Source organism: Aulostomus chinensis, chromosome 8 (assembly GCF_037954235.1).
Source record: "Aulostomus chinensis isolate RoL2024-O1b breed Wild chromosome 8, RoL_Achi_v1.0, whole genome shotgun sequence".
Taxonomy (NCBI): domain Eukaryota; kingdom Metazoa; phylum Chordata; class Actinopteri; order Syngnathiformes; family Aulostomidae; genus Aulostomus; species Aulostomus chinensis.
The window spans coordinates 9,745,516-9,756,650 of NC_141327.1; the positions used below are offsets into that span (position 1 = coordinate 9,745,516).

The following is an 11,135-nucleotide window of genomic DNA, read 5'->3' on the forward strand; positions in this document are numbered from 1 at the left end:
AAGGGGGAGTTGCGTCCAATGTGAGTGAACAGTGTTAACGGGGATGGCATCTCCCTCGCTGACAAAAAACATTGAGCTACGTCTTCCTTAGAAATGGACTTATTCCAAGAACAAGAATACCCGTTAAACGCAAATGAACTGACCTGGCTGTTGATGGTAAAACAAAGAACAGTGTGCCTACAAGTACATGTTGCCAAACCAAATCAAATAGCTTTTATTTTAAATAGCACATATTACTCACCTAATTCCGTTGTTTCTCAATATATCCCTGATGGACAAGACAAATGTTCTTGTTGCAATGTCGAAACACTTGAACATGTATTTATTTGAAGTGTACATGTGTCAGTGTTTTGGACTGATTCCCAACTTACTCTTGAGACACATTTCTGTGAGGATATCTCAGTCAAACAGCATAGTGTATTATTGATATTTACCAATTATAATTTTTGTCATTGGTAAGGAATATGATGTTTATTTATCCATTCATCCATTATTTTTTTTGCCAAATCTTAAAATCATAAAGTGAAAAAGAATGCAATACAAACTGATATAAGTATATATTTCAAACATCATCGCAACCAAAATTATTTTTGAAAACTTTAAACTATTTTTTAATGCAAACACCTAAAAACTCTGAGCAAATAAATAAATAAAACCCTTCTGTACTTATGCTCTCATCTTTCTATTATTTCTAAGTACTTTTTTGTAATGTATTTTTCATTGTTTCCTTCTGATTTTCATTTTTCATATTGTAGCACACCACCGCTCTATTTATGCTGCTACTTTATACAGCACTTGTTATAACACACTGTAGCGTGATAAAAATGTGTATTCTTTGATAAGTTGTGCTCAATAAAATTGCTTTAGCTAAAAGCAAGACAAGGAAGACGTAAAACCCTGCAATAACACAGCAAAGACTTGAGATCATGCAGGGCTGAAACAGCTGTACTGGTGCAAATTGAAACAACTGCAGCTCATTTTAGAGGGAAACATCCAATACACAATCAGGGGATCTGAAAAAAGTATCATCACAAGTCACCTTAGATGCATAGTGTACAATGGGCTTTCCAACTGAGATAAAACAAACTTCACCTCAAGCCACATTGATATTGGTATGAAACGTGAAAACAGTGGCTGTAAGGACACACGAGGACAGTTAAACAGCCTCTTCCATTCTGTGTGACACCACCCACTCTTGCCTCTCAACAACTAACTTTCAACTTAAAGTGCTCTCCCATTTGTGAATCTCTCCTGTGATTTACTTTGGCCACAAAATGTAATGGGTTTGTCCTTAGCTCATGTTCCACTCCTCCACTAATTGCAGTGAACATCAGTCGGCAACAGTGCTGGAAAGTAGGTTTGTGTGATCTTGAGCTTCAGAACTTTTGATGTACACTACCAGTCAAAGGTTTGGACAGACATTCTCATTTCATTTTTTTCATTATTTTCACAACTATTTACATTATAGGCAGCAGGGTGGTGCAGTGGTTAGCACTGTCACCTCACAGCAAGAAGGTTTTAGTTTGGAGCCCTGGCTCGAGTATGGGATCGTTCTGTGTGGACTTAGCATGTTTTCCCTGTGAGTGTGTGACTAGGTTAAGTGGACACTCTAAATTGATCGTAGGTGTGGCTGTGAGAGTGAATGGTTGTCTGTCTATATGTGTTGGCCCTGCTATGGACAGGTGACCCATCCAGGGTGAACCCTGCCTCTCACCTGAAGGCTGCTGTGATAGGCTCCAACCCCCCCCCCCCCCCCCCCGCAACATTTAACAGGATAAGCAGTAAAAAATTGATTGGATGGATTTACATTGAAGCTTCTCACTGAAGGCATCGAAACTATGAATGAGCCCATATGGTATTACGTAGTGAACAAAAGAGTGTGAAACAACACAGAACATGGTTTATATTTTATATTCCTCAAAATAGCCACCCTTTGCTTTGAATACTGCTTTCCCAGAGAGGTCCCAGGAATGCTGAGCACTTGTTGGCCCTTTTGCCTTCACTTTACAGTCTATCTCAAGCCAAACCATCAGGATTGGGTTTAGTTTCAGGTGACTGTGGAGGCCAGGTCATCTTCATCACTCTTCTTCTTGGTTAAACAGCCCTCACATAGCAAGGAGGTGTGTTTGGGGTCATTGTTGAAAAATTGACGATGGGCCAACTAAATGCAGACCGGATGGGATGGCATGTTGCTACAGGATGCTGTGGTAGCCATGCTGGTTCAGTGTGCCTTCAATTCCAACAGCGGGTGGAACCAAAGATGTCGAATTTGGACTCATGAGACCAAAGCACAGATTTCCACTGGTCTGATGTCCATTTCTTGTGTTATTTGGCCTCAACAAATCTCTTCTGCTTGTTGCCCCCCACCCCTTCACGACCCTTAAAAGATAAGCAGTATTGAAAATGGATGGATGGATGGAACTAAATCTTCAAGGTTCACTGGAACAGACTTGTTAATATTGTCAGTTACACCTGTGTTTTTCAAGATGAACAAAACTATCTGGTATGAAAAATGATCATGATAAGAGCATGAAAGGGATGCATCCAAATTCAGCGTTACCAAAGATGACATAATTATTTGATACCTGTGCCTCTAATGTCATCTGTGACATGTGAAGAAGTCTCTACATCACTCTGACATTTCTTCCTTCCCTGAAGTGAGAGTGCTGAATATGTCTGCTACCAGTGATGTGCAAGAGTGTTCATTACTGATTTACCTCATCAGTAAGACTGCATGACCCATTTTTGCACAACGTATTTCTATGATAAATTCAAGACATTATATAGTATTATGAAATATATCCTCATTGATAAATGTTCAGGACCATGGGTAAATTACTAATTACAGATATTGAGAAGGCATCCAAATTATGGATCCACTGGCAGTAAGGCCCAGCGGTTGTATGCTCCAGTTTCACACCCTGTAAGGTACATAGATTATGCAATCAGCTCCCACTCCTCATAAGGCAAGTCATTTGTCCCAAGCACAGGAATCCCCCTTTCCTGGAACCAGTCCAGAGAGGTTCCCCCCCTCAATAAACATATTTCATATGATGAGTCCTTTAGTTTGTATGTGTATATGTCCCTCAAATGAATCATCACATTCCACATCACAAACATCCCCAATCCCCCCACCCCACTCCTCTCCTGCTGCATCACTCCTGTTTCTTTCCAATGTCTTTCCAATGGAACTTCCTATATAAGGACACTCTTCTATTTGCTCTAATAAATCAAGCTGCTGGTTGATAGTTGTAGCCTCTTCTGAGCCAGAAAAGCAAAGCACTGCACCAGTGTGTGTGTGTGTGTGTGTGTGTGTGTGTGTGTGTGTGTGTGTGTGTGTTTAAAACCTGATGACAGACCAAAGATCTACATGAAGGAACCCTGAGCTCTCTCTGTCCAACACTGAGGAGGCAGGGCTATGTTCACGAAGGTGGAAGGAGAGTTGAAAAAGTCTGGAGAGGGAGGGACGAAGGTCGAGGCTAGAAAGAGAGGGAGGAGGGCAGCATAACAGGGGAGACACTGAGCAGAGAGGTTGCAGTGTGTGCCATATAAGGACAGTGGGGTCTGTATGGAATCTCAGCAGCTTTCTGTGTTACTTTCAAAGACTCGCACAGACAAGCAGCTGGAGGCCCAGTGACTAAATATGGTCCAGCAGCAATAGAATTGTCAAACAAACAAAGTAGCCTCCATGGGGATATTTACCTGCAAGAAGTCATGACAGACACAGGCTGTGCAGCTTATTGAAATATTTGTGTTTATATGTAGGTGCACATGTATTTATACAATTTGAGTTGAGGTAATGTGTATGTGTGTGTGCGTGTTAATTGTATGTATACAAATCAATATATCTTACAAAATTATGATGATGTATTTATTATGTTTATTTGTGTGAGAAAAGATAAAGATAATTAGCCAGTGATGTGATATAAACTGTGTAATACCCATGAAGTATTGCTGTTGTTTTAAAAACTCTATTATTTGTTGTTTTTGCTCTTGCTTTTTGCTCTTCATATGTTCAAAATGAAAATTTCAATCATCACTCTCTTCATAACACCAAGATAAGAGGATTTCTGCCCTCAGTCAAGATATTACAAATAAATTTCTCCTGCTATCAGTGTCAACTGTGAAGGATGCTTTTTGAGTTTCATGCTCTAAATCTGATCTGTCAGCAGATTTTGCATGACATGACACTAATCTCCTGAACCGTGTCACTGATTTTATCTCTCTCTATTATATGGCTGTAGTGAAAAGGTCACCTTTGGGACTCTTTATAGTGATTTATGAAAGCAGGCAGTAGAAAAGATGCCTAACAACATGAAGGGTGTAGGAACAAAAAAAGTCTGTCCTAAATTTAAGACCAAAATATTCTGCCTTTTCCGGTTCACTGAGAAACGGTTCTCCATCTAAGTGAAACCAGGACACAGTAGCCAGGATGAGAGTTGAAAAGTTAAAATTATATTGGAAAACATGTAGACCTCCTTTTTAAAAAAAAAAAATCCTGATTCTGTGATTTGTGAAAATGTAGTGACATCTACATTACATTCAGCAAGACAGTCGCATCAACACTAAAACAGTTGACATGTGGACGATGCAACTAATAAACACATAATAATATAACGTGAATGAAGAGATCCCACAATGTTTTTCTCCACCCTCATGTCCATAGATGGCCATCTATCAGAAAGAACATATGTTTATGGATATGTTTGACCCCCTTGGAATGCAATTGCCTTCTAATTTAAGCCCAGGGGCAAACAGCATTACTCTCTGCTGCAGTGAAACGCCACTGCACCCAGTACTAAGCTGTCCCCACACAGCAAATGCAGTGGGAGTGCGATGCCATCTACCATGGGCAAACTGCCAATTGAACAATCATACACCATTGTTCAACTTCCTCAAGAGCATATTTAAATAGAACAATCATCTTTAGTGCCAATGAACTGGGTGTGTCAGGGACACAGTACAGAACAACAACAACAACAACAACAAAAAACCCCAAAGAAGTAATTTCAACTCCAAATGTGCCTGATCATGTTTCTAGAATGCTCAAATTCTCATCCAGGTTTCAGTTATGCTGAATGGTTAATTCAACTTAACCCGAGAGGCGCAGGGCTGGTAAATTCAACAAAATATACCCTCAATCTTTCACTGAGCTAATTTAAGGGTATGATCTCACCTATCAAAGTATCTAAAACCAAGAAAAAGAGATGTAGATATGAGAAGAAATTACACAAGGACAATGTTACAGAGGATGCAATGTTGAGAGATGCAGTGTTCAGCGTCAGAAATCAAGCTGGACAACAAATGACCTTCCACAGATAATCAGTCCTAAAAACTCAACGTGTGCAAAAAGAATGGCCGATTCCCTTAAATGGCAGAAGAGGAAGTGAGATGCAAAAAAAAAAAAAGAGCATGTGAATGTTTGTGTGAACATCTCAACTTGAGAATTTTATTTAAACTGGTGGCCTCATGTAGAGTGTGATCTATGCTAGACTAGGCAGATACTGTATATTGAATATCCAAACACATATTTGAGTCACATTTAGATGTATGAAATTTGGATGCTTCAGCACCAGCGACAGATCTGATAGACCAGAGGCATTCTTAATGCAGTATCTTTGGAACACCTTGAGCACACCTTTGAATTTGGCTCAAATATTCAGTGGGACTCAAAGAGGAATTAGATAGATTTTGGTGGTCCGAGGTCAAAGATAAAGGTCACTGTCACCTCACATAAACAAGATATCCCTGGAATTCCTTTAGGGATTTTCTCCTGACTTGCCAAACTTCCACTAAGATTCAAAGATGAAAAAATAAAAACATTTTGATGGTCAAAGGTCAGTGTCACATCAAATCGACACGAGTCCATCATCCATCGTCATCTTCCGCTTATTCCTTTCAAGTAAGGGTCGCGGGGAGGCTGGAGCCTATCCCAGCATCTACGGGTGGGAGGCGGGGTACACCCTGGACAGGTCGCCAGTCCATCGCAGGGCCAACATACAGAGACGAACAACCATTCACACTCACATTCATACCTACGGTCAATTTAGAGAATTCAATTAGTGAAGTATCAGCCTAGTCCCCAAATTGCATGTCTTTGGATGGTGGGAGGAAGCCGGAGTACCAGAGAGAACCCACAAAAGCACAGGGAGAACATGCAAACAAATCAACACGAGTCATTGTATACAAATCTCAAACAAACATAAACTTGGGATAAACGATGAGCTGAAAAAAATGTGGTTGCAGGAACACATCTTAGAGGCCTATTTTCACAGCTGTCCAGGCTTTTTAGACAACACCATAACTTCACTGTATGATAATGACGTTTCAAATAAGCTTGCTAAGCATTACTGATTTTTGACAGGGTAATAACAGGCGTTTTTAATCAAATTAATTATATTCTCATTCTATTTGGGGTGTCACAGCAATTCCCGTAAGCAAGCGAGGACCTGCCTTTACCTTAATGGGCCTATAATTAATTCACTAAATTACACCTGTCTTCCCCTGATGTCACACCAACACAGCTGCCATGAACAGGACATTGTAGCATCAACATAGCGTTAGGGTGTGGGAGGCGGCGCAGAGCAGCACATTGATTGCAAACAAGACAATCGCAGGACAGTAAGTGAATTGAAGTATGTCTAATATCAGGTGTAAGCTTTCAGCACTGTATTTGACTCTTGATGAAAAACTGCCAGAATACGTAACAGAAATGTTTGACATTAAGCAACACAAGTTCACATACAAAGGTTTTCAGCTGCCTTCAAGTCAAAGTTCCCAGTATCTTCAAGTTGTCGAGCTGCTGAAAAGGATCAAAATAAATCAGCCAAAACTTATGAAGCAAGTTGTTTGACTTTTATTTTTTTCTTTACAACCTTAGTTAGTTTCTCCTCACTCATCATTTTTCCTATTACAATCATTAATATCTTTGCAAAGTAAGCCCTTTTACAGCAGCCTAATTGACATATCAGGAACAACACAGGTGTAACTGCTTAAGGTGATGATGGCCCAGCTCTATTTAGTGTGTGATTACATTACTTCCTCTCTCATTGATTATCTCAGGGGTTTTCTTTGACCAAATCCAGCCTCATGTTCACAGCGATGACCTTGACTGAACCATTAACCGATGATCACCAGTCAGACTACACAGGCAATATTCACCCTTCCCTTAAGAGAGGCTGCCACCTTGTGATACACATTAAAACAGCACTTGCACAAATGAGCGTATTTACAATAAAAAATATCAATGTTTATTTTAGATATCTATGATAAAAATGAAACATTTGTAAAACAAAAATAGAAAAGATGAAATATATTGGAATGTTTTGCTCTTAGGTATTGAGAAGCAACATTTGATAGCAGTTCACATGCAAATATGAGCTGAATATCTGATGCCAAGCATCATGCTAAAAGCCAGACATTGATACTTGAAGAAAAAAAAAGGACATATGAGATCATTTGGCAACAAACAGGAGGGAATGTATGTATGTATGTATATATATATATATATATTCTGTAAATATGTGTGTGTGTGTGTGTGTGTGTAAAACTACGGATAGAAAAAGATCACATTTTTTGTTAGCTACAATTCATTAGAGTCAAAGTGTATTAAAGGTGTGCAAAATGTAAGATGTTAGGGGTCCAGTCCAAGTACTGTGTTGCTGGAAGTGGTAGCAGCTGGTTGAGTGGCACCACGTAGAAACATCCTGCCTCCATTATCACTGCTGTTCAAGAAGTGAGACACCAAACCGTACAGAAGAGGTCTGTGGAAGGTAAAGTTTTTCCCTTAGTAGGAAGCAAAGGTGACTGATGGAAAACAAAACTGATATGAAAGTGACACACATGCTGATCTAATGTCAAGGTGTGAGACTATGTTGTGAAATTGTATTTCCTCCAGAGTTTTGTGTTCTTATTTGAGCACTGTGGAGCTCAACAGACCATACAAAGTCCTGTCGGACACACTTACACAGACTTGGAGCTTGAATCTTCAGTGACTCTCAGCTCACTTGCCAGGAACGATCTGTCCAGGGGAACTTCAGGTTGGCCTGACTCTGAGACAACAAACAGTGCTTAGTTTAGCATAACACTTGTCATAACAACAGTGACTGGGAAGTTTACACAAATTGAATTAAATGTAAATGCCAATAGTTTTCTAGAATCTTTCACCGCAATGTCATCAATCCAGCAGGCTTACGAAGGACATCATCTTGAAGAAAAGATATATTTATATAGATATACGTCAATACCTTTTGTTACTTGACTCTATCTTATTCTATCTTCTATCTCTTAGCTTACCAGGGACCTGAGTCCTAATTTTGTACCACGAACATGCAAATGCAAAATGGTATAACATTGAAAGTTCCTTGAATCCTTGAAAAGAATCAAGCATTATTTTTGACACGTTACCAGTGGGATATGTGCAGAGTTGCCAGATTTGAGGGTTAGTTGACAATTCTACAATTTCATTGGCAGATGCTTTTGTTTCCAAGCAACGTACATTATCCATTATTGAGCTATGTTTTTCTTATGAAGAGTAAAAGAGTGTAATCTGGGCTGTTGACTGTTTCTGCGTGTGGTGAACACGGCAAAGCACTTGTGTCATAAATGTAGAAAAGCAACAAATGAAGTCAACTTAACGTAATGCTTTCAGAAGCGCTCTGTCCAGCACTGACACTGACTGGCAGTAGAGCTGCAACCTATAAGCCGACCTTCCATGTTGAACATGTTCACAGGTTGCCAGCGGTAGGAAATATTTCAAGTGTAATTTTTTTTAAGGTCACTTCAAGATGAAATTAAGCATGGCAGAAGTGCTGTTATCAAACATCTTGGCATATTTCCAAAAACAACAAATTAATTAAAAAAAAAAAAAGTTCCAGAATCTGTGATCAGGAGCAAAAAAAACACATCTTTGTTCAAACCAACTCTGTGTTGGTTTGAACAAAGGAAAACATTATGTGGGCACAAAAATTAACGTGTCATTTCACATTATAAAGTCTTTTATAAGGAACATTTAAATGAATCTTAGTATAAGTTTATTTCAAATAAAACTGAAATATCAATTTCAAATCTGAACTAAAGTAATGGTATAAGTCCGTTTTGGTCAAGTTCTACCAGCTGGTGTATTCAAGTTTTGCTTTAGTATATCATGGAGTTTGTGGTCATGTTGTTGCCCAGTGGATGTGCTGGGATCTGTATGCACCCACCTGCAGTCAGAACTGATGCTGTGTACCTGTACTTGTTGAACTCCAGGTACTCCCGGATCAGCTCATTGATGAGCAGGTTTTCATGGGACAGCGGTGGACGAGGTTGGCATTGGTCATCCAGGGCACTGAACACCTCTGCACGGATACGAGCCTTCAGCTGGCTAAGTACACCGCGGGACTCCAATGTTTCTCTTACAGCTACAACATGGAGAGGTTGATAAGATGATGACACTGGGTGTGTATAAGCCATGACGATAATTTTGGTTGAATGTTTATACAGTATATATATATATATATATATATATATACACACATACATACATATAATATATACATATATATTTGTTTGTTTATTGAGCTGCTTATCTTCCTTGCTTATTGTTTTAGATATTTGTCTGATGGGTTGTCAAATTGGGGTGTGTAGGTGGGGTTTTGGGGATTTCACCTGCATATCAGGGGGGAGGGCCTTAAACAGGTCGACAGAGAACGGGGGGGGGGGGTTACTGGCTCGAAGGACATTTTCTGTTGACCGTACTATTTGTTTGTTTTCTTTGATTATAAGTTGAGTCACAGTAATATTCTTTGCCTTAATGTATTATTAAACACTTCTTTATTTCTGAGTGATGAATTTCTCTGAATGACTCACAGAACTAGGAGACCTAAGTGCCTCTCCGCTAAATGTTTGTTACATTACGGCGCAATAGGGTGTTAACTTTAACTGGTTGTCCTATTGTAATAACCAGGAGTTTGCAGTGCTGGGTCAATAAATTACCAGCACCGACTGGCACCTGCAACTCATTTATGTCCAGTGGCAATTATGTGGGATTTTTGTTTTCTCAGTTGAATCAAGTGGCAGTAAGTGGTTCTTGCTCATATCAAACAGATAAGTGTATTTCCTTAAACTGAACAAAAAATAAAGTAAAAGATGTTTGGTCATCTCAATGCTCCTATTCCTTTTGGTTTATCAGTTTTACATGTGTGTATGTGAATGGGATGTATATGAAATCCAACCTTTAAAGTGCAACTGACCCCTCAACATCTATGGCTGCTGACCTATGCGAAAACAAGCCAGTACCACTGCCTGCTACTGGATCCCACTGGGGTGACACCGGTTTTACTAAAAGACTTCTTTAAACTGTGATAGGCATCGAATCGGTGCTTGTAATGCACTTTTCAAAAAGTAACAAAAATATGACTACCAACACTGTCCGTATTTCATCAACAACCTTTACTCCTTCAATCTTCGGCAAAAAGTTAGTACTTAATGCTAGCTAACAAAGCTATATGGCTCGTCAGGTACTGTAAAGCAAGCAGTGTATACACATTAAAACCTACAGCTTCGACCATATTTAGTTAAGTTGAAGTAAGATTGAGATGTTAAGAAAAGAGAAAATTAACTTAATCTAAGCTCAACAATTAGCTAGTTTAATCGTTAGCTTTTTGAATGGAATTCCGCTCAAGCTATATCAGAATATTAACCATTGTTTAAGTCAAGCTAACAATGTTGGCATGCAGGCAAAGATGGACATTATAACTGCTAGTCGTAAGTTACTTTGTATTTAGTTTGAGGATTTAAAAATCAACGTAATCAAGATTTATTACAATCACTGACCACATTTCAGCTCGGTAATCGTCGCCATTGCTACATATGTAAACACACTCTATTCTTCGCGAAATCAATGGTAATTCTTCTTCTTCAGTGTTATATTGAGCGGCATCCAGTAGTCCCGCCACCTGCTGGACTGGAGTGTGAAAAGTATCTCACTCAAGTTATGTGTTACATAATAGACCCTCAAAAGATGCATTATTATTTTAGGATTTACATGGGATTACATAAGAAGATAAACAATTTGCTGTGACCTCCCTTGCTTACAACAGAAGAGAGACATTATTTTTAGTTATTCAACATATAATTATTTGGCATAATTGACT

The 11,135-nt window shown here is 39.1% G+C and overlaps 1 protein-coding gene across 1 annotated transcript; it reads right to left on the reverse strand.

Moving 5' to 3' along the window:
- Positions 1–6,845: 6,845 nt before the first annotated feature.
- cep20 (centrosomal protein 20) lies at positions 6,846–10,905 on the reverse strand. Its single transcript, XM_086210089.1, has 4 exons — positions 10,816–10,905; positions 9,204–9,401; positions 7,967–8,051; positions 6,846–7,763 (listed from the first exon to the last, which is right to left on the reverse strand). The coding sequence occupies exons 1-4, from the start codon at positions 10,841–10,843 to the stop codon at positions 7,634–7,636; spliced, it is 441 nt and encodes a 146-aa protein (XP_086066215.1). The 5' UTR covers positions 10,844–10,905; the 3' UTR covers positions 6,846–7,633.
- Positions 10,906–11,135: the final 230 nt, after the last annotated feature.